Here is a 24485-nt window from a genome sequence, read left to right on the forward strand (position 1 = left end):
AATCACTTTCCTTTCTTCCTTGAAGAAAGTTAACTTCACAGTTCAGGAAGTTGAAGAGAGCCATCTTTATCACATGTCACAATAGCCAAATGGTAATAAAGAGATGCCATCTCCCTCATCCAAGCTTAAATTCACCAAATGATCCTCTCCCCAGTGACTCTTTTAAGGCAAAAGTAGCCACGGTTCAGATTTGCAATGCAAGGCCAAATAGTCCTTAAGTTTTGGCCTGTGAATTCACCTTTTGGCATGATATCCTTCTAACTTAAAGAGGGGTCAGATACCACTGAGAGGCCTTCATACCTGACAGCAATAAGGATTACTGAAATCCCACTATACTATTTGAGTACAAAGCAGGTTTGAAAAAATCTTAATAGGATGAAATTAGAAATCCATCATGCTATATTTTAATGCTGTAGCCCAATGGCTGGCATTAAGTCAATAAATCATTAATGACTCTAACTTCCAGAACATACAGAAAGAATTCTTTGCGAGAATATAACTAGAGGGTTTTTTTTTTTTGAAAATTTAAAGTTTTTCTATGAAGCAGTATATTATTAATCATACTGATACCTCTGGCATGCTCCAGAGAAAGGAGACCTTCTAGAAGGACAGAAGTCCAAATATACCTAATGTGGAAAAAACTAAGGCTTTGAAGAAAAATTGCAGTCTCCTAAGACCAATGTAACAAAAGAGTTGATTGCCCAGTCTCTAAGTAGTAAGATTTTCTAAGTAGTAAGATTTTCTATTTGTACCATTTCAAGAAAATGGCTTTGAGTATCATTTGGAACAATTATATACTTAACAAGGAAAGAAAAAAGGTTGTGTTTTTCCTTCTAAATCCCCACAATACTCTATCCATACCTATTACTACATTTGCCATTTCCCAAGTTTCTTTTCACTATTTGTCCCAAGGCTTAGCTTGTGATATGTGCTCCCCGAGTATACAGTTACCTAAAGGATTTATCTTTGTATTCCCTGCCCCCAGCACTTTAACACTGCCTGTAACAAAGGTCCTTAGTGTCTGACATGAGAAAGTGCTGAAATATGAAGCATTTCTATGCTATGACAAATACACAGAAGCTGGAAGGAATAAAAAGTGCCAAAATGCGAAAGCTCAAAGATTTAGAGGAGGACAACACATTTAGTTTTATTTCAATCAAATCACAACACTTTCTTTTCCAACTGTTGCAAAGTGCATCTACAATTTTCTATTACAGATCCACTTTTAAAAGGTTTTCTGTGACATTATAGCAAGCCTTTGTTTCCCCCAGAGGAATATTCCCAAATTCTTCCTCAAGTAAAAATAAAAACTCCATTCCAGTAAATGGCAATACATGAAATTACAGTAAACCAGACACTTGAAAGGATAGCCAAGAAGTCTTCCAACAGTTTATTAGAAAGAATGTAGACATTAAAAAAAAATCCTCACTGTCATGAACATAAATTGAGGTTTTCAGCCCAGGTACAAGCTGAATCCAAAAAAAAAAAAAAGGAATAAAAAAATCCAATAGTGTATTAACATTTTTTTCCACTCATTTGCCATACTGACAGTGCAAATACAAATTTGGTCTAAATGTACAGACTCTCAAGCAACAATGTACAGCCTTTCTTCGTCCTCCATGCTAAGAGATGTAAAAGTTTAAGGGTCAAACAATACCAAATGTACAGGCTTCAAAACCATCTAAGTTAGGGCATTCACTAGTTTTAGCTAAGATACATCTGGAACACTGACAAGTGATCACTTACATACAATAATGTGAAGTAAATTTTTTGAAAAATAAAACTTTAGTGGAACAATCCTGAAGGATATGCCAGAGGAATAACATGTTACCAGTTTAAAGTATCAACCAATTCTTTCAGCCACTTTGAGTCCATGTTCTAAAATCTAAAATTTAGTTACTTTCCCTAAGCCAGAGAGCTTCCTATCATGTCAGTATCTAAGTTATGAGTAAAGGAGACTTAGGTGAGATTTTTATTTATCACAACTGCTGTGTCAATTGCTTAGGACCTCAACAGCATCATGGAAATCTGGGAAATGTTCATGCACAAGGTTATTGCCTTAGCTGACTTAAAACTGCCCCATACAATGGTACATATCAACCCTTAGTGAAGCCTTAAAAAAAACAAACAGGTTGAAAAATGGGTTAAAGGAGGCAAATACAGCATCTGCCTTTAGAGCTATCAACTCAGGAATTCTCTCAATTACGAAATCTTGCAGAGAAGTTATTTTTCTTTCTCAAAATCCAGCGATGACAACATTCCTTACTCCAGATCTGGCATTTCTGAAAAGAATTTTTAAAGATAAGTATAAATTACAAGAGGATAATAACCCAACAACTTTGAATCATTCAAATTTTTGCTTTAGCTATTTGTTAAGAGGCCATAAAGAAATAATCACATATCTTCCATAATCACGGATCTAAGAATTTTAAACAAGTAACTTCTCTATTTTGAGAATTTGGTTTTTGATGTGAAATGTCTCTGTGTAGATCTATTTTTACAAAGATACTTACTTTCATCATCACTGTCTTGTGAATCCTGCAGAAAGAGAAATAAAAATTTCAACCAAATTGTGATAAAATGTTTCTCTGCTAACTGAACAGTCTGCCTTAAAGTTGAAGCACGATACTTTTGACCAAAGTAGCAGAGACATGTGGTTACATTAATCTCATGAACTTATCAATGGACTTAAAAACAGGTTTATTTAAGATGAACAGTATGTACAGCTGAGGATATATCTTCCTATAAGATGTGTGCCTTTTGGAGGGAATTGAGCCCATCCTTTGAATTCCTTTCTACTAATCAAAATGAATTTTTCTATAAATTGGTTTCTCTCTTGGCATTTAATGCAAGAGAAAAAAAAATGGCTCAATATGAAGACCACTGGAATGACACAAGACCATGAACTCTAATCCTAACTGTTGAACTATTTAAATAAATATTTTCCAAACTAGATCGAAAAACTTTCTTAAAGATGTTAACAGAATGCCAGGTGGGAAAATGTTGAGAAGAGTGGACCATTATATCCTCCTTACAGATTCACAACATCCATCTGTATACTATATGTCTCTCTGACCATTCTGCTGTTAAAACCTGTTTAACTTTGTCAAAATATTCCCTAAACTGTTAATTGAATAAGGCATATGTCTCTGTACAATAATTATTCTGAACTATAAATCTGGTCCCTTTAATAATGATCCATGGGACACCTGTTTCCTAGTAAGTATCCATCCCTCTAAAATGAACACTTCTAAAAGAATTGGTTTTCCTTGTAGTATTTTTTAGGAAAAAAACCAACCAATGGCAAAAAAAAAAAGCAGTCTTGATTTATATAAAACAACCTGTAAATACATTGTTTCTTACTATTTTATTAAACATAGAAAAGAATTTATAGACTTACATCATCTGCTCCATCTACTTCTGGTAAATCTACATCCTCATCACCACCCATGTTGTTCATCATCTATTCGAAGTGTAAAAATTAGTTTTAAAAATGATGTTAAATTAAGCCCTAATTATTAGGTTGCACACTCCAGAATAAACCTTAGCTCTGCCATAGATTTCCACCAATTAAAAAAAAATTCAACTATAGATTAGTTAGGTACTTTCCTTTCTGGAAAAAGTAGATTTTATGTAATTACATAAAATCCTGAAACTATAGTAGGAAGTTAAGAGTAAGTTCTCATTGAAGAAAAGTGAAATTTTTAAAATTCAGCCAACAAGATACATATGTATGATGCAGAAACTAAATACCATAATCCTGAATAGCAGGTACCTCTGGTGACTAAAAATGGGATTATTTTTAGTTGTAAAGTTTTGTATGTTCAACTAAGTGGCGTGTGTATTATGGTATTCTCATTGTAGTTTTAAATATTGTGAAGAATCAATGGTAACTTAAAAAAAAAAGTCCTTTGGGCTTATTAGTTTGTATAAAAGGCCTGAATACTGAATTCAGCTAAACAACAGTAACTAAGTTGAAAACAGAAAATAAACATAATCCTTGAAAGAAAACATATAGGCTGTGTAAAATACTCTTACATACTTAAAATAAACTGGGCCCAATAATAAGAACTGCATTACGTAAAGAGGTATAAATAAGCAGACTAAATAATTCATATGAAACTTCAAAAAAAAAAAAGAAACTTCAAAAACACATGCTTACCTGAACTTCAGAGTTCGAAGGGGTCTTAAAAAGATACTGACTCAAAAACCTTTCAGTATAAAAATCCTAAGCATCTACTCTCAAATAATATGAGTAACTAGTGAAGAGTTTTCCTACATCTGAAGACATTAAATACTGGTTAAGTTTCTTTGAGCAGGAAAAATACTGAGAAGGCTCCAAGTGCAATACTAGATGTCAAGATGCAATGGCAACAGATGCAGAACTGAATACATTTAAGAGTTTACTTAGGAGATTGGTAAAAGTTGTGACGTGCACATCTGGGTAAATGGTGGGACCAATTACTACAGGTAAGGAGTAGCACAGTTTAGGACAATGAATATCATTTCTCCCTTCTCTCCTTTGAAATCAAGGTACCAGAGCCATGTGAGAGATGTGTAAATAAGAAACTGCATACATGAAATTGGGTACTTACTTTTTAACTCTTTCCCCCCCCCCCAAAGAAACAGTAAAAATTAGCTGTGTTGTACTGACCATAGAGTTTATTTTTTTCCCTTACACATCAACTTTAGAACTTGATACTAGTTTTTATAAACTCATAAAAAACCAGTCTTGAAACTAAAGTAATGCAGGTCCTTACATATCACTAGGCCTTTAAAACCAAATTAAACTGACTAGAAATAAGTGTACTGAGAGGGAGGTGGAAGAATGCATTTAAAAGAACTTACCTCAGAGAAACGATCAAAATTAGACATGTCTTCATCGGAATCATCTTCCCAGTCTTTCCAATTATTAAAGTCCACACTAAGCCAATTAAGCTATAGATCAATACAAATATCACCCTCTGATTAGATTATTGAATTATGGGGTTCATACTCACTAGCAAGGCATGGAATCAGCACAAAAAAAGAATAGACTAGAAAAATCAGAAGTTAAATGCAATATATATTAGTAAATATAGTTTCATGAAGTCTCAGTTGTCAGAAACCTTTTTAAAAAAATTCACTAATAGAAACTATTCAAATTCAGATAATTAACTTACTATTTTTTAAATGCCACCATGATATACTCTCATCTGATATTTGAGTAATTTATACCTTTAAGTCTTTCTCTTGAGTGCAAAAGAGCCTGCATCAATTAGTGACTGACCTTATTCTGACCACCCTCGGTATTGACACTAATACATTTCAAAGTAGAGAAAAGCGTATAGAACACAGGGCCTTAATAGTAATACGCCATGAAATAAACACACTATGATTCCTCATACCAATTTTTAAAAATACCAGTTCCAGGGGTATAACATTGTCACTCAACATCTCCAAGTACAAAGTGATTACCTTCCAAGTCCACTTATTGTCTGTCACTATAAAATTGACTCCTTGTACCCCTTACCTACCCCTTCAACTCCCCCTCCCCTGCTGGTAATCATCAATCTGTTCTCTGTATGTGTCTTTTAGTTTTGTTGTATTTTTTAAAATTAGGTTTGTCTTTTTCCTTCTGACTCATTTTACTTATTACCCTCAAGGTCCATCCATGTTGCTGCAAATGGCAAGATTTCATTCTTTTAAAATGGCTAACTACTAATCCACTGAACAGACACACACACACCGGTTTATCATTCATTCATCAATGGATATTTTGGCTGCTTCCATATTTTGGTTATTTTAAATACTGCTGCAATGAATAGAGATGGCACACATTTTTTCCAGGTAGTGTTTTCATATTCTTCAGATAAATACCCAGAACTGGAATGCCTAGATCATATGGTAGTTCTACTCTTATTAATTTTTTGAGAATCTCCATACTATTTTCCATAGTGGCTAAACCAGTTTATAATCGCAACAACAGCATTTCTTATTGGCCTTCTTGACATCAGCCATTCTAACAGAAGATGATATCTCATTGTGGTTTTAATTTGCATTTCTCTAATAATTAGTGATGAACCTGGGCCAAGGCAATGAAAGCCTGGAATCCTAATCACTAGGTCACCAGGGAACTGCTCTACCTGTTCCTCTGTTGTTTAATTTTTATTTTATATTGGAGTATAGCAGATGTCTGCCCCTTTTTTAACTGGATTGTTGTTGCCGAATTGTAGGAGTTCCTCATATACATTAGATATTAACCTTTTATCAGATACATGATTTGTAAATATATTTTCCCATTAAGTAGGTTGTCTTTTCATCTTAGTGATTTTCTTTGCTGGGCAGAAACTTTTGAGTTTGATGTCACTTATCTTTAATTATTTAAAAATACCTAACTTTCAAAACAAGGAAAAGAAACCTACCTTTGCCCTTTCTTTTGTTAACCTTGGCCATGACTGGCCAGATTCTCCTTTTCGTAAACAACATAAAATCGATCTGTCTGTTCTTTTATGCTTGGAATCCTATAACAAAAATAAGTGTTTTCATACTGTTATAACTCTCTAGTATCAGTATAGGATACAAAGTTGCTTGTTGTCATTTCTTTCCTCCTTATTTCTTTCCCTACACCCTGAAACATCCCCTAGGCTACTGAAGATTTCATAAGCTATCCAATAGCAAAAATATCATTTTCTTTGCCTCCCCTGAACAAGGTGAATAGCATAAAAAGTTTAAAAAAAATTAGTAAACATGGTGTAAGCATAGGACATACTTAGCTACATCTATGCTTAAATAAGACAAGCATCAAGAGTACCATCCTTATATTAACTACACTGCAATTTTAAAAAGGTTAAAAAATACAGTACTGTCCTGAGTCCAAACATTGATAACAACAAAAATAATATGCAAAGAAGCAGTTACAAGATGGAAAACAATGCAAACCATACAATTATATTTTAGCCTCTGAACTGTTAAGAATTATTATTTATCTCTAAAATGAGTATTTAAATTATGTCCATTTCCTCACAATTTAAATTTAAATTTTTTTCGGGATTAAAGTTTCAAAACTACTTACATTTGGATCAATACAGTGAAAAAGATCAATTTCATTTAAATGTTTAAAATTATCACTTCCTCCAAGACAACTGTACAAAAAAAAGGGGGAAAATGAGTTTCTTCAAAGAGGTAAAGATTAGTAATAACTTCAGAGAAAACACAAAACAAGCAAACCAAAGCTATTCAAGCTGTCTGAAACAAGTATTTCATCCAATGATATAAAAATGGTAATTTACCTGAATGTAAGTTTCGATTTTTCAAAATTTACATTAACATCTTTACTGTCTTCAACACAAAATTCAATGAAGACATAGTCCCTCCGATCGTACCACTTTGCAGAAGCAGGTTGCCTATAATGAGATAAAATTAGACAAAGTTAAGCTGAAGTTCACTAAGTGGGTATTTACATAACCTCCGAAATTTAGCATATAAGTAACATACTTCTATTCTCCATCAGAGCATTATTTTGAGGGAGTATATTACAATTTCAAATGTGAACTATTAATATGTTTTTCCCCTAACAGGTGCATTTCAGGTTAAAATGCAATGATACCGTTCCCTCATAGGAAGGGATTTTAAAACGTAAGACCAAAATGTTCAATGGAGTTAACCATTTAGGTAGCCCTGTTAAAATTTGTGTGCTACTTCTTTATAGCCCTGCTCTTAAAAATTCAACTTCACATGATTTAAAAGAACTAATCCATTGTCATATGAAATACAGTATGCAACATTTCTACTTACAATTCAAGACACTGGGGGAGGAATTTTTTAGAAGTATGAGAAATAACAGTATTTCAAAGTTCTGCCTAAAGCTCTACTCATCCATCAAAAATTATGTTTTAGAATGTAGCTAAAAATCTGCTAGAAGCAAATACAGTCAAATATGGTTAATTAACAGGCAGTAAAGATTATAAGCGCTTCCCAGGTGGTGCTAATGGTGAAGAATCCACCTGCCAATGCAGGAGATGCAAGAGACATGAGTTTGATCCCTTGGTAGGGACGATCCCCTAAAACAGGAAATGGCAACCTAATCGGTATTCCTGCCTGGAAAATCCCATGGACAGAGAATCCTGGTGGGCTACAGTCCATGGGGTCACAGAGAGTCAGACAATACTGAGTGCACACACACACAAGATTACATGTGATAAATAAAATTTTTCTTTGTTATCTTCAAGACCAAGACAGGTTACTTCGATAAATACACACTCATAAAATTCCAAGAATTCTCACACACACACACACACACAGGCATGCGCACACGAAGAACAGGTAGATTAACAGCACTTGCCTCTAAAGCATGAGCCAGAAAGAGAAAAGAAAGGAAATAGAGCCATATCAATCTCAACTGTTACAATTATTTAAAAAACCATTTATTTTGCATTTTGGGTGCAATTACTTTTTAACAATAAGTATGTCCCACTTTGATCACCTAAAAATCAAAGTTACAGGAATTATTTGTATTTTTTAAACTTTTCTATAAACCCAAAACTTCAAATCAGAACTTTTAAACAAATTAGTTATATTGTCAAACAGTACTCATTAATCAACTCAACACAAACGAATTGTTTGCTTCCAAAATTCCCAATCCTAAGGTGTAACCGTTTCAAGTTCTAAAATGTTACAGCCACAGCTCATTAATATTTTTACACAATGGTTACACTTGTGTAATGGTTAAACTAGTTGCCACACACTACTCTGGAACACTGGTATCAGCTCTGAAATTAAAAGTTATAAATGGTGGGACTTCCCTGGTGGTCCACTGGCTGAGACTCCAAGCTCCCCATGCAGGAGATCAGGTCCGATCCCTGGTCAGGGAACTAGATTCCACAAGCCGCAACTAGGGAGCCCACATGCCACAACTAAGACCCAGCACAGGCAAATAAATATTAAAAAAAAAAAAATTATAAAGAGCGATTTCCAAAGCCGAAATACCAACAAATCATTTCTTTAGGCATCTACTGGCAGACTGGGGTGGGATTTAAAAACGTCTTTGAAAAATGTCTATGACTTCCCTGGTGGGTCTGACAGTAAAGCGTCTGCCTACAAGGTGGGAGACCTAGGTTCGATCCCTGGGTCAGGAAGACCCCCTGGAGAAGACAATGGCAACCCACTCCAGTACTCTTGCCTGGAAAATCCCACGGACGAAGAATCCTGGTAGACTACAGTCCGTGGGGTTGCAAACAGTCGGACACGACTAAGCGACTTCACTTTGAAAAAGAACCAAACTTCTGTGGACTAAAAAAAATAAAAATCACAACTTCTAATGTTACCATGTCAATGTACATAAAATAAATGATTTAGGAGTTTATTAATAGGTTCCAATAGGCCACACATTACCTCTAGTTCATTTCCTTGGCAAAACAGCTTTCTCAATATGTGGTAATATGTTTGGCCTTTTCTATGCAGCTTGTGGGATCTTAGTTTCCCAACCAGAGATCAAATGGGCCTCCAACAATGAAAGCACCAGCAGTCCTAATCCCTGGACTGAGAAGGAATTCCCCCCATGTTTGCTCTTTAAAGGAAAATATTTAGTACTTGTTAACTCATTATTGCCTAGGGAATTTTTGCAAAAACACCAGTGGCTGGAAATTTGTTATATAAGTGAATATTTAACATCTCTGGTCAATAATGTTTGGGTAACAAATGTTTGGGCTTCCCAGATGGCTCAGTGGTAACGAACCTGCCTGCCAATGCAGGAGACACAGGTTCGATCCCAGGGCTAGGAAGATGCCCTGAATAGGGAATTGACAACCCACTTTAGTATTCTTGCCTGGGAAATCCCATGGACAGAGCCTGGCAGGCTACAATCCATGGTGGTCCGAAGAGTCAAACATGACTTAGGAACTAAACAATTAAACAAATTAATACCTCTTTGGTCAATATTATGTTGGAACTTCTCTATGATCCAGTGGTTGAGAATCTCCCTTTGAAGGGGACTTGGGTTGAGCCCTGGCTGGAAAACTAAGATCCCATATGACTCAGGGAAACTAAGCCCACTAACTGCAATTACTGAGCCCAGGGCTCTGCCAATAAGAAGCCTGCATACAGCAAAGAGGCCACATGCTACAACGAAGACCCAGCACAGCCAAAATTTAAATAAATAAAAATAAAAACAATGTTTTGCCCACTGGAGGCAAAAAAAGTTTCTCTCCTTGGCCAGTGACAATTTGAAAGAATGATTGCAAATTGATCCAAATACACTGACTATAAATACTCCAAATTTATATTAAAAAACTATCCACAATTCTAGATCACCAGAAGATGAGATACAGCTCCAATTCTTTACAAAAAGGCAACTAAGAAGAAAGAACAGGCATCTATCCTGTTTTCCCTTTATGAATGTTTAAATTTTGTTTATCCATTTACATTTTATTTTTGGCTGCACTGGGTCTTCACTGTTGCTCTCAGGCTTTCTCTAGTTGCAGTGCTCAGACTTCTCTTGTTGCAGAGTGCAAGTTCTAGGGTGTGCAGGCTCCACTTCTGGCTCTAGTGGAATGCAGGCTCAGCAGTTCTGACACACAAGCTTAGCTGCCCTGTGGCATGTGGACTCTTTCCAGATCAGCAATAGAACCTACGTCCTCTGCATTGGCAGAGATTCTTTACCACTGGACCACCAGGGAAGTCCCCTTTATGAATCTTTATTCATGATACCTGAATAGGACCATTTCCTGAAGGAAGCTTCCTTACAGAATTCTAGCTCTGGTATGGAATAAAACGTGAGGAGCAAAAACAAAAAATAAAATAAAATCACCATTTTTCAATTTTTATACTGATTTGGCAGTATTCATCAATAAATAGGACCATGAGTAATGATTAGATGAAGAGCAGATAAAGAATTTATGATCTCAGCATCACCAAAAGTGGGACAACCAGACATTTACCTTCTGATTTGATCAACATGATTCATTCCAATCTAGAACCTAACTGTTCTAGATTAAAAGAGACCTAAGAACTATTGAACAAGCACAATTTGTAAATCTGGTATGCATCTCAATTCAAACTGAATATAAAAAAGATTCCCAAAACCACGGAAACCTGTCCTAGATATGGACAGAGTATTAGAAAACGTGAAAGCTCGTTTTGTTAGGTGTGAAAGGCACTGCTTTACAAAAGGAAAAAAAAAAACTCCACTCGATTAAAAGAGAAGTACGTGAGGCTTGCTTTAAATTAATTAAGGAAAGGAAAGGAGGAGAGAGAAAGCTACGTGGCAATGACCTGCTAAACGTTCAAACTGCTATGGGTAGATGGGTTTATTATTTTCACACTTTAGAAAAATGATATTAAATGGTTTTGACACAGAATGGTTTGTTTCTTTAGAGCAACATAGTCTAATTGTGAAACTGTGTTATTTAAAAAGAAAAATCAATCTTTTCCATTCAATTAAGACACAAAACAACAAAGACTGCAATAGCTACAGCCCAGAAAATGTGTCTAGGATTTATTGTCCAATTGTCACTTATTCTCAAGTTTTAGTAATCGTTGTTTTGGTAAACAGAATTGCCTGTTGTCAAAGGTACCTAAACTGCAGATATTCCTTATTTAAAGGAACATGTCTGGGATTTTCTTCAATATAAAATCCACTGGGGAAAAGGGAGGGGGGTAGATAAAATAAGAATAACCCTGTACTGATAAAGGTTGAGACTGAATAATGGGTTTCTGAAGAATTCATTGTAGTATTCTCTCTTTCCTGTTTTGGGGGGTGAGGGGGGAGTAGTATCGCTAAAAACAAATACCCAGATTTTTTAAAAAAAATGAATTTTTATTGGCCCAAGTTGACTTACAATGTTGAATTAACCTGATTAACGAGAATTCTTCTCCCAGCATGTTTACCAATGGCTATTTCAATACTGGTAAACACGCTTTTCCAGCCAATTGAACAACGTAATCTGAAATAGTTAACAGCACCGTTTACCATGTTAAAGTAGAGTGTTTACCTTCTTCACGGAGAAGGCAATGGAACCCCACTCCAGTACTCTTGCCTGGAAAATCCCATGGACAGAGGAGCCTGGTAGGCTGCAGTCCATGAAGTTGCTAAGAGTCGGACTGAGCGACTTCACTTTCACTTTTCACTTTCATGCATTGGAGAAGGAAATGGCAACCCACTCCTGTGTTCTTGCCTGGAAAATCCCAGGGATGGGGGAGCCTGTTGGGCTGCGTCTATGGGGTCACAGAGTTGGACATGACTGAAGTGACTTAGCAGTACCTTCTTCAAGTGGAGTTATGCATTAAGAACCTATAGTAATGGAGGAGGAGCACCACTGGTGACCTGGCGGCTCTATCAAAAACCAAGTGCATAAACTCTTCGGTTTCTGTTCATATCAAGGACAATGGAATCTGGGAGGATCTTTCTTCTTTCCTTGAATTCACATTCAGTAATCTAGATTTACATCATTGTTATGGCCTGAATTGTGTCCCAAATTCCTATGCTTAAGTCCTAAACCCCCAAATTCCTATGTTAAGTCCTAAACCTCATGTGACTGTATTTGGAGACGGGGTCTTTAACATAAAATGAGGTCTTAGAGTGGGCCATAATGCAGTATGACTCATGTCCTTATAAGAGATCAGAATAGCTACAATGAAGCAACCTAAATGTCCATACATAGAGGAACGGGTGAAGAAAATATGATAGGTATATACAATGAAATATTACTCTCAGTTGTAGAAAGGAATGAATAACACCATTTGTAGAGACATGAATGGACCTAGAGTTTGTCATACAGAGGGAAGTCAGAAAGAGAAAGACAAGTATCATATAATATCGCTTATATATGGAATCTAGAAAAATGGTACACAAGAACTTATTTACAACACAGAGAGAGTCAGATGTAGAGAACAAATTTATGGTTACCAAGCAGGGAAGGGAAGAGTGGGAAGAAGTGAGAGATTAGGACTGACATATACACACTACTATATATAAAACTGACAACTAATGAGAACCTTTTGAATAGCACAGGGAACTGTGGTGACCTAAATGGAAAGGAAATCTAAAGAGAGGATATATGTATACGTAACTGATTCACTGTGCTGTACAGCAGAAACAAACACCGCACTGTACTTCAATAAAATTAATTTTAAAAATAAATTAATTTTTTACAAAAGATTAGAACCATTTAAGGGAAGACCCTGTGAAGACAGATCAAGGCCATTTGCAAGCCCAGCAGAGGCTTCAAAAGAAACCAACCTTTCTGACGCCTTGATCTTGAACTAACCACCCTCCGGAATTGTAAGGAAAAAATTTTTACTGTTTAAATCACACATCCTCTAGTACTTTGCTATGGCAGCCCTAACAAACTAATACGATCATTTACCAGATAATACAAGCAAACTCAAATGATCCAAATCAGAGGTTGGCCCAGGAGCCATTTGGTGTATGTATATATACATATGCATATATATGTGAATAAATTATTATTTATTTTTGGTTGTGCTGGGTCTTCATTGCTTTGTGCAGGCTTTCTCTAGTTGTGGTGAGCGAGACTACTCTTTGTTGCAGAGCATGGGCTCAGCAGTTGTGGTGCACAGGCTTAGTTGTTCCACAGCATGTGGATTCTTCCTGGACCAGGGACTGAACCTATGTCCCCTGCACTGGCAGGTGGATTCTTATCCACTGTGCCACCAGGGAAGTTCTAACTTTTGTAATATTTAAGAGTTCCAAAAATAAGAATGTGAGACAGGGATACTCATGCTTATGGCCTGTAAAGTCTAATAGTTACCAAGTGACCCCGATCTAAACCATCAGAAAATACGAGAGGAAATCCTACCCTTAACCTAAATAGTAACAGACACACATACTCACTCACTTGAAAGGCAAACCAAGTGTTTATGAAATTCCTTTTTGTCTTCTGTGAGGATCATATCACATCACCCTTTTTCCTATTAACCCAGAGAAAGGCTGATTTTAAACTCTACCATCTAAATTATGTTGGATTTATCTCTAGTCTTATACAAACCCTGGCAAAATCCCGCACTACCGTTCAGGTCTGTTAATCCATTTTTTAATACTAACATAGATGCAAAACTTTTTTCATCTCTCTATACATTATGTGAATAAGTCACTAATTACAACACCACCCAAAATCCCTGAAGTGGGACATTCCAAGTTCTTCTGACAAGTATTTTCAAGTTCAATATTTAGGGCTATGTCAATTCGAGCAATTAAAATTTGCATTACCTAAAATTCTCCTCTGTAGTTTTGACTAAAATTTCTTAGTTTGTCTTAGAATGAATGACAGAGTGGAAACCACATTTGTTCCCAAATACTACTTTTAACATACTAGAATCTGGTGCATCTTAACTATGGTTTGTATGAAAACAATAAGCACTTCTCTCCTTATTTTAAATTGGAGAATGATTCTTTACAATGGTGTGTTGGTTTCTATCTTACAACATGAATCAGCTGTTAAGTATTCATATGTTGCTTAGCTGCTCAATCATGTCTAGACTTTTTAGCAACCCCACAGACTGCAGCCCACCAGGCTCCTCTGTTCATGATTTTCCATTCAAGAATATCAGAGTGGGTTGCCATTTTCTACTTCAGAAGATCTTCCCAACCTAGAGATAGAACTCACATCTCCTGCATTGCAGGCGAATTCTTACCACTGAGCTCTGAGGCAAGGGCACTTCTCCCTTTAAAAAAAATGGACGCACCACTGACTTCCCCTAGTGGTCCAGTGGTTAAGATGCCATTTTCCCAATGCAGGGGTCATGGGTTCTTTCCTTGGTCAGGATCCTGCATGCGGTACAGATTGGCCAAAAAACAAAACAAAAAATGTTCTACTTTTGTAAAAGTACTTAAAGGGCTTGAAAAATGTGATATGAGCACATGCTAAATGACAAGAATCTTTGTGATAAAACAAATATTGTTAAATGTGTTTTGGGACTTCCCTGGTGGTCCATGCTCCCAATGCAGGGGACCCAGGTTCAATTCCCAGTCAGGGAACTAGATACCGCACATCTCAACTAAAGATCCTGCATGCCACAACGAAAACTGAAGACACAAAGTGGCCACAACTGAAACCTGGCACAGCCAAAGTAGTAAGTACATTTTGAAAAGATAAATCTGGGCTTCCCTTGTGGCTCAGTGGTAAAGAATCTGCCTGCCAATGGGTTCGATCCCTGGTCTGGGAAGATCCCATGTGCCACAGAGCAACTAAGCCTGTGCAGACTCTATTGAGTCTGTGCTCCAGAGCTTGAGAGTCGCAACTACTGAGCCCTTGTGCCACTAATGAAGCCCACGTGTCCTAGAGCCCAAGCTCCCCAACAAGTGAAGCCACTGCAAGGAAAACCTCGGGCACTGCAACTAGGTAGCAACCCTCCCACTGGTAGCAACTAGACAAAAACCCATGCAGCAACAAAGACCCAGCACAGATAAAAATAAATAAGAAATTAAAAAATGTATTAGGTTTTATCTTCAACTGATGGGCACATATAGAAATTAATCAAGCATAAAAAGTTAAAGTATTACTTTTTTACCGAAAGGCCAATTTCTTTGGATGTAAAAAAAAATTGGAGGGGAGAAGAAAAGGGCAGAATCTCTTAAAAGAGAATCTATGGTAATACCACTCAATTAATTAAGAGAAAGATCAGTCTGATCAAATTATAACTAATAAATATTCCCAAAATAAACATTTCCCTAATAAAGGGCTCACAAACAAGTCAAATGTAATTTGAGGATATATACTCATTTGGTGGTACTTCTTTTCCAGATTTCCCCAAATACAGCAAAGTCTCAGTTAACAGAATCTAAAGCTATAGATGACTCTCACCAACTTTACCTTTCAACTACTGACCAGCAATCTACTTTTCAATCTATATGATATATAGCTGAATTTGACCAAAGATGTGATATAGCAGAACACAGGACCAGCTGTAGAAGATCTGAGTTAGTCCCAACCTTCACTGTCAAGAACCTCATAGTCAAGCCTTACAGCTAAGAGATTTATTTTATTTTTTTTTAAATTTTATTTTTAAACTTTACATAATTGTATTAGTTTTGCCAAATATCAAAATGAATCCGCCACAGGCATACATGTGTTCCCCATCCTGAACCCTCCTCCCTCCTCCCTCCCCACACCATCCCTCTGGGTCGTCCCAGTGCACCAGCCCCAAGCATCCAGTATCGCGCATCGAACCTGGACTGGCAACTCGTTTCTTACATAATATTCTACATGTTTCAATGTCACTCTCCCAAAACTTCCTACCCTCTCCCTCTCCCACAGAGTCCATAAGACTGTTCCATACATCAGTCTCTTTTGCTGTCTTGTACACCAGGTTATTGTTACCATCTTTCTAAATTCCATATATATGCGTTAGTATACTGTATTTATGTTTTTCCTTCTGGCTTACTTCACTCTGTATAATAGGCTCCAGTTTCATCCACCTCATTAGAACTGATTCAAATGTATTCTTTTGAATGGCTGAGTAATACTCCATTGTGTATATGTACCACAGCTTTCTTATCCATTCATCTGCTGATGGACATCTAGGTTGCTTCCATGTCCTGGCTATTATAAACAGTGCTGCGATGAACATTGGGGTACACGTGTCTCTTTCCCTTCTGGTTTCCTCAGTGTGTATGCCCAGCAGTGGGATTGCTGGATCATAAAGCAGTTCTATTTCCAGTTTTTTAAGGAATCTCCACACTGTTCTCCATAGTGGCTGTACTAGTTTGCATTCCCACCAACAGTGTAAGAGGGTTCCCTTTTCTCCACACCCTCTCCAGCATTTATTATTTGTAGACTTTTGGATCGCAGCCATTCTGACTAGAATTTGAATATTATTCAATAAACAAGTATTTATTGAGCACAATACCAGGAACTGTCTAGATACAACTGTCCAGAGATAAAATCCTGTGCCTTTAAGAAACTCACATTCAAGTTGGATGACATTTAGCCCAAAAGTCTTCTATGAAACATGGGTGTAGATGGTTCAGATCCATTACTAGTTATGGTTTATCTTTCTTAAAGCATAAATATGTGATACACCATAAGATACTTGTGTTGGGTAGCACTTTGAAAGGTAACTCATCTGTGTATTTAACTGTAAGATACATTATGACATACAGCCTCACATACTTTATTCAGAAGTAATGACAGTCCTCTATGAGTTCATTTTTAATGGAACATGATGTTTGAATTAAAAGATCACTTTGAATTCTAAGATACAACAATAGTAATCAGAAGACTAAAATTTTTTTAAAGTAGAACTTAATGGAGTAAATATACTCTATGTTTAGAGGATAAACTAAACATTTCTAGTAAATGGAAAGCTTCTTAAAGACTAGAATCACTCATTTTTAATATACCTAGACTATTTTTAAACATCTAGAAAAATTATAGGGACTTCCCTGTGGTCCAGAGGCTAAGACTCCACGCTCCCAATCAAAGGGGCCCAGGTTCTATCATCCCTGATCAGGCAACTAGATCCCACATGCTGGAACTAAGACCAGGCACAGCCAAACAAATAAACAAACATTAAAAATAAAAAAAATTTTTAAAGGAAAAAAAATTTTTTTTTAAGGAGAAAACAGAAAAAAAGTTTAAAAACGATGTCACAGAAGTTCAGAATAACTGACACTTTAAGTCTGGAAACTGGCCTATCATTTACAAAAAAAGAAACTGGTAATCTATTTCAGTTTGTATCAAGTGAGGAATGATATGGAAACATGAATATTCTGCTAAAAAATAAAAAAAGCAGTTCCAGTTAGTTAAGTATTATCAAAAGTCCTGCCTGTAAACATCTAAAACCAAACTCTCTTTCACATATTCTTTGCTCACAGAAACCCAGATATCCTTCTCATATTTTCAGATCTTCTGTATGTCAGTTGCACTACTATGTAAAACTTTCTGGAAAAGTGATCTGAATATACATGTAAGTCCAATGATTTCCAAACTGGGTGCCAAGGTGGATCACAGCTCTATGGGAGAATTTACAGAGCTGTCACAGGAGATTTCAAATTTAAAAGGAATTCAGCGATACTCAGCTTCAGTCAAGATACCAAGCAGCTCAGTTTCAACAGTAGATTATTGCACTATATCCTTCTTCTCCACTAAGTTTCATCTTTGCAAAGCTGGATTTCTGGAGGCTGTTCTAATTTAAAACTAACAAAATAACACAACAAACCAAACACAAACAAACAAAAAAATCAATGCGGAATTGAGATGGAAGTATCCAATCTGATTTCAAGGTATAACAAGTGATAGAGTGCCCAAAAAGCAGACACCTTCCATTAATAACCATAGTTATTCAAGAAACTACATTTTTCTTGCAATTTATGTGTATTAGTTTTCCAAAGAGTTAGGAGGTTGTTAGGACAAAGCATTTAAGTTGTTTGGATCCAACTACCTAATAAATAGAACTGCTAGGTTACGCCATTTGGCTGTCTAGCAGCACCATTAAAAAACTAACCAACCCAGAACAGTTAACAACAAAAACAGAAACACTACCAAGACACCAAGGGGTCAATGAACCTTTGTGCTAGTTCCTTTCTTTGGTAATTACTACTTTAAAATATAAAAGTGAATATGTTCTTAAATACACTATTCCCGCCCCAACTTAGTGCCTTACTTCCAAGCAACTCTATGACTTTCCCACTTTTGTGCACATACCCTTTTAACATTGTCAAACCAGGTACAATGTTTAATTTTCCTTCATATAAATAAAACTGAAGCAGGGTCACTCTCTCATTGCGTCCATTACAGATTTCAGAGCCTCATATCTCAGGAAGTGGCAAGGTTTTAATAGAAGCAGTTATATTAGATAATAAAACTGAGCTACAGACATGTTTAGTGATCGTGAAGTCGCTCAGTCGTGTCCGACTCTTTGCGACCCCATGGACTGTAGCCCAGCAGGCTCCTCTGTCCATGGGATTCTCCAGGCAAGAATAATGGAGTGGGTTGCCATTTCCTTATTGGAAATACAAGGACCACTTGGACAATTATTCTCCCTTTTCATAAGGTAGGGGAAAAAAAATTTCTGTCAGAAATTCTAGGTTCAAATCATAGTTGAAGAACTAAACCTTGTAATAATACTCAAAATTTAAAAAAACACCTCTGTGACTTACATCCTTTCAGTAAACAAAGACAATTAAGCATAGTGAGGTGGAAAGAGCCCTGACATAAACCCTTTCTAGCAATCAACTATGGGTACATGAGAAGATCAACTATTGCATAGACAATCCACAAAAAAAACGTTTTATTTGGCTCTGGAATAGAACACAGGTGAATTGGCATCTTCCTGGAAAACCAGAAGTTCAAAGGTGTTCTGGGGAAGTCAGCTTGTAAATGTAAAATCTATCACTGCCAATCTACACAGCAAATAATAACACTTTAAAATACACTAGATACAGCAATTTTCAATTTAGTGTTTCAGAACTAGACTGATTCTAAACAGTTGATATTACAAAGGTATTTTTTCCTGGGATGCAATTATCACTAACCACCTATGACTCCACAATGATACAGCTTCTAGAAGATCTTTAAACACAATTCAACAGGAAAATCTTAACAATACATACTGGTCTGCACTCAAGTCACCTGTCACTTTGCTTCTACTGCCTTCTAGTGCAAACACAGAAAAAAAAAAAACGAAAAGAAAATCCAGTTGCCAGGTTACAGTGGTTAGGAAATCAACACTGAACAAAAGCCATCATCAGTTACTCTTAGCTTATAGACATTAACCATATGCTGTATGGTCATTATTACCATTTGTTTTGGAGATTGAAAACAGATGGATTTTATTTTGGGAATAATCTTACAAAGCTGAATGATGGCAAAGTAAGTACGATGTTAACCAACGGTAACAATAGTAACAGTAAGTTTCTGGACAGTGTAACAATTTAAGTAAAAGACACTGGAAAGAATGACTTCAAATAGCTCAAATCTAAACATTTTACGCCATCTCTTAACAGGTTCAACTTAAAACCAACTACAATAGCTTAAAAAAGAAAAAGTAAAGTAGCACCCTCTGCGGGGGATTTGTGTGGGTCTTAAACAGAGGAGAGGTCCTCAATTTCAGCATTCTCTAAGGTAGGAGAATGACTTCCCTGGTGGCTCAGACGGTAAAGCGTCTGCCTACAACGCGGGAGACTTGGATTCGATCTCTGGGTCGGGAAGATCCCTTGGAGAAGGAAAGAGCAACCCACTCCCGTTCTGGAGAATCCTGGTAGGCTACAGTCCGAGAGTCGGACACGACTGAGCGACTTCACTTCTATATAAACTACTAGACAAAAGTTTAAAAACTTGAAAGAAATTTATCTAGGGAATGACGACTGAAGAGCTAAGAAGTGATAAAAAGCAGACCCTAAACCCTTGAGATGTCCGGCAAAAACGTCTTTCTCCACAACTAAAACAATGTTTCCAGCAGACATCAACAAAATGAACCCTCATCAGCCAAGATTCTTCCTAGGACTCTTACTAAAAAGTCGTTTCCAACTCAAGTAACTGACTCATAATACTCATCTTGTAAATTCATTCAGTCATTAATAAGATCTCCTAGAGAACTTGCTAGAGGGTATATATGGAGTTATCTTACAACGAATGAGATTTACCTGGACTCTTCAAAACACTCATTTTGAAAGTAGCATTCTTAACTATAGACAGACTGCTTTTAGAAATAGTGATTGTTACACTTTTCCCGAGTTCTTTATTTATAATACAAATACTTAATATCTCTTACCTATTTAACTATTTCATGTGACCTCCCAGAGTGCTTCTATTTCAAACCATATTCAACGTACTATTTCTTCGTGAAAAGATTTGCTTGGCTACATTTAACCTATTAAAAGTTGGTAATGCCTTACGTGAGGATTCATGTTCTCACAGTTTTAAAAATTGACAATCCTTGTACATTATCTGGAATACGGATTTCTTAAGAGTAAAAGCACAAACTACGTAGATTAAAATCTATTATATACTTTTGGGGGTGGAGGAATCCTTTCAAATTCTAACATTTACAATAATACACGCGTTCTTCTCAAGGCTTATTTTCCATCGTTAACTAGCTCTGGTGTTTTTTTCCATATCCATTTAGATGTCTAACTATACTCACCTCAAAATCATTATTAAGAAAACCCTTGAAAGTGCATTATTTTTTCCAGGAATAAAAACTGTTGCCCTCAATTGCTCTCCATATGCAATTTTTAGGAAGCATTTAGTGCCAAAAAACTCTCACATCTGAAAAGGTAAAGCTTTCCCTGAGAAAAATTTACAGGCTGAAAGTGGCGGTGCCAAGAATTCTCATTTGGTTAAAATCATCAAGGTTTCCCTGTATCATAAAATTTCTAAAGTATCTAGTCACCTCACATAAACAAATTTGAGCCAAAGTAGTGACATACCTGTTTCATCCTTAAATTAAGCTAGGATAACGAAAGCTCGCCTAAAGTTTAACATAGAACACAGAAAATGTCCACAAGTATTTCTCGACTCCAACACGTGCAGAACTCCCCGCTCAATGGTAATTCCTCGCTGCCAGGGACACGATTGAGTTTTGGCAACCTTCACTCCCTTAGCGAGACTGGAGTCAGGAGGAAGTCTGGAAAGACCATACTCAAGCAATCACGACACCCGAGAGGGAAATTAAGTTGCGAAGAAGGTATGGCCTCCCTCCAGTCGCCTAGAAGTACCTGTCGCTCGCGGGGGAGGGCCGCGTGGTGCTCTACGACGAGCTCCAGCAGCCTCGTGGTAGCACCCACCGCAGGTGCACTTGGCCCCGGGCCTAGTCCCAGCATCACAGAGCGACAGGGGCAAACTGCCCCTGGAGCGGAGCAGAGGCCCACGAGGGTCCACGCCTCCAGGGCGCCCGCGTGGTCAAAAGCTCACGGGAGATTAAGGCCTACGGCTAAGTTACCGAGAGTTAGGAGCGGCCCGCCCGGCCGATGGGGGGTAAGTGGGATTTCCGGCACAAGCAAGCCAAAGGCCAGTTTAGAGGTGGGGAAAGCGGACATCGGAGGAAAAATGTCCTCCACCAGCCAACGGTAACCGGAACTAGGATAATGAACCTCCCACCCCCAGGCAAGAACGATTTCCACCGAGGACGAAAGCCGAGGGTGCCGAAAGAGGGGGAGGGGAAGGGACGGCTTCCCGGCAGCCCCCCGCGCGGCCTCGGCCTCCCTCCCGGACGACCTTCTCTCGGCGGGGTATCGCACTCACATCGTGAAACGGGGCAGGGGGACGGGCGAACGGGTTGGCGGGCCTCTCCGGCGGCAGCTCCTGGGCAGGCGACTCCTCTCCGGTGGCGACTCCGGCGTCTTCTCCCCAGTCGCGGCCTCTTCTCGCTTTCCTCAAGCGACGGCGGCGGCGGGCTCGACCTGGCTCCCCAGAATGCACCGCGCGGGGAGAGCGACTCCTCCGGTCGGAGAGAAGAGGAAAGTGTAGGAAAAGGGGCGCGAGGACGGAGAATGAACGTGCGTGCGTGCGAGCGAGGGGTGGTGAGGCCGGGCGGCGGCTGGTGACGCAGCAAAATGCCCGGGCCTAGCCGCCGCGCGTGCGCACTCTTTGTTTTCGGGGTCCTGCGCGGCTTTCTAGAGATATCTACGGAAAGGGCGGGGCCTCCCAGCTCCTTCGCGATCCTTCCCGGCGCTGGCTCCGCCCTACGTCCGCAGCCTCTGGCCGGACTGGTTCCCGCCGCTCCTCCCGCGCTCCACCCTAGCGGTGGAAAACCGTTGGCAGTCTAACCGCCGCGCCACGCGCCTCGGACTCTCTCCCAGAAAAACGGCCGCGTTGACCGCGGGAGAAAGGCCGAGGCGAAGGGTGCGGAGCCCAGAGTCTCGGAAAGTGAAGTGGAGGTTCGGTTACCCTTAAAGAGAGTAAACCAGTCCGCTGAGGAGACTGCACCGCAGAAGCCTCTGCTGTTCATATTTGCGGAGAAGGGCTAACTTCTGAATTAAGGGCCTGGGTCCACCTCGCCATCTTTCTGAGGGTTGGAGATCCTGTAAAGAGGCAGAGAAAATTTGAGGTCTTTTGAGGGGGAACATTTTTTTACCCTTTGGGCCCGGCATTTGCACCTTGTTTGAGAAATTAGTGCTGTAGGTGAGACAGGAAGGTTATTAGCCGTTTAAGTTTGTAGGAATGGAGAGATTAGGACACTCCTGTCTGCAGGTGCATCAGTTGGGGGATAGGCCCCCCTCCCATCTTTTTCCAACAGTTTTTTGTGGAACTGCGGGTTTGTATAAGGCACTGGTTTAGGATCTAGAGCATTGGTGAACAATCAACACAGTTCGTTTTGTCTACTCTAGAAGGTCACTTAACCCTGGAGCAAGGGGAGACATACACCAGTGCACCGCTCATTAGCAGATAAAATTTAAGGAAAGTGCAATCGACTTAAGTGTTTGGGGGCTTGCATGTTTAGCATTGAGGACTTAGTGTCTATTCTGTGCAAGGCAGATGTTGGGAGCTACAGAGATTGGATCCAATGCTCGAATCTCGGTAAAAGGGGAAGTTAAACGCCAGCTCTCATATACTATGATTCTACGGAGCCTAGTACTTGTTGGGGAAAACGGAGTACGCGCGCAAGTCAAGATATTTGAGTCCTATAATGGAAGTACAAAATACAATGGATGCATAAAAGGAGAGGACGATATTGACTGGAAGGGTTAGGAGAGGCCTTATGAAAAAAGATGATCTAAAACATGGAAATGAATGGAGGCATGAATGACCTTTCAGTTGACTCCGGCACATGGTTTAACCTCTGCCCAAGGATGAATCTCTAAGAGAAGGTACCTGTGTTTAACTTTGCTACTTGTTATGTAATTAGAACTCAAATATTGTGAAGTTACTTGAGTTGCAAATTTCTGACTGATGAGAAGGTAACCCCAAAGTTTAGAGTTTTATTGCTCTGTGGGACACTGTCCAGTTTTAACATGCCACCTTATTTGAATTCTTTTATGCCCACAAATAAATAGTCCCTCAAATCCCCTTCAGTTCAGTTCAGTCGCTCAGTCGTGTCCGACTCTCTCCGATCCCATGAATCACAGCACGCCAGGCCTCCCTGTCCATCACCAACTCCTGGAGTTCACTCAGACTCACCTCCATCGAGACAGTGATGCCATCCAGCCATCTCATCCTCTGTTGTCCCCTTCTCCTCCTGCCCCCAATCCCTCCCAGCATCAGAGTCTTTTCCAATGAGTCAACTCTTCGCATGAAGTGGCCAAAGTACTGGAGTTTCAGCTTCAGCATCATTCCCTCCAAAGAAATCCCTGGGCTGATCTCCAGAATGAACTGGTTGGATGTCCTTGCAGTGCAAGGGACTCTCAAGAGTCTTCTCCAACACCACAGTTCAAAAGCATCAATTCTTCGGCGCTCAGCCTTCTTCACAGTCCAAATCTCACATCCATACATGACCACAGGAAAAACCATAACCTTGACTAGATGGACCTTTGTTGGCAAAGTAATGTCTCTGCTTTTGAATATGCTATCCAAGTTGGTCATAACTTTCCTTCCAAGGAGTAAGCGTCT

At 38.5% G+C, this 24485-nt stretch overlaps 1 protein-coding gene across 2 annotated transcripts; it reads right to left on the reverse strand.

Moving 5' to 3' along the window:
* Window positions 1-1121: 1121 nt before the first annotated feature.
* PTGES3 (prostaglandin E synthase 3) lies at window positions 1122-22528 on the reverse strand. Of its 2 annotated transcripts, XM_027542258.1 has the most exons (8): window positions 22182-22528; window positions 7272-7385; window positions 7055-7124; window positions 6405-6503; window positions 4849-4938; window positions 3401-3463; window positions 2514-2538; window positions 1122-2282 (listed from the first exon to the last, which is right to left on the reverse strand). In XM_027542258.1, coding segments are annotated over exons 1-8 (483 nt in total). In that variant the 5' UTR covers window positions 22184-22528; the 3' UTR covers window positions 1122-2262. The 2 variants fall into 2 exon arrangements, with proteins under 2 accessions (XP_027398059.1, XP_027398060.1); XM_027542259.1 differs by lacking the exon at window positions 3401-3463 and having other exon boundaries at window positions 22182-22523.
* Window positions 22529-24485: the final 1957 nt, after the last annotated feature.

This window comes from Bos indicus x Bos taurus, chromosome 5, assembly GCF_003369695.1.
Source record: "Bos indicus x Bos taurus breed Angus x Brahman F1 hybrid chromosome 5, Bos_hybrid_MaternalHap_v2.0, whole genome shotgun sequence".
NCBI classification, from domain to species: Eukaryota; Metazoa; Chordata; class Mammalia; order Artiodactyla; family Bovidae; genus Bos; species Bos indicus x Bos taurus.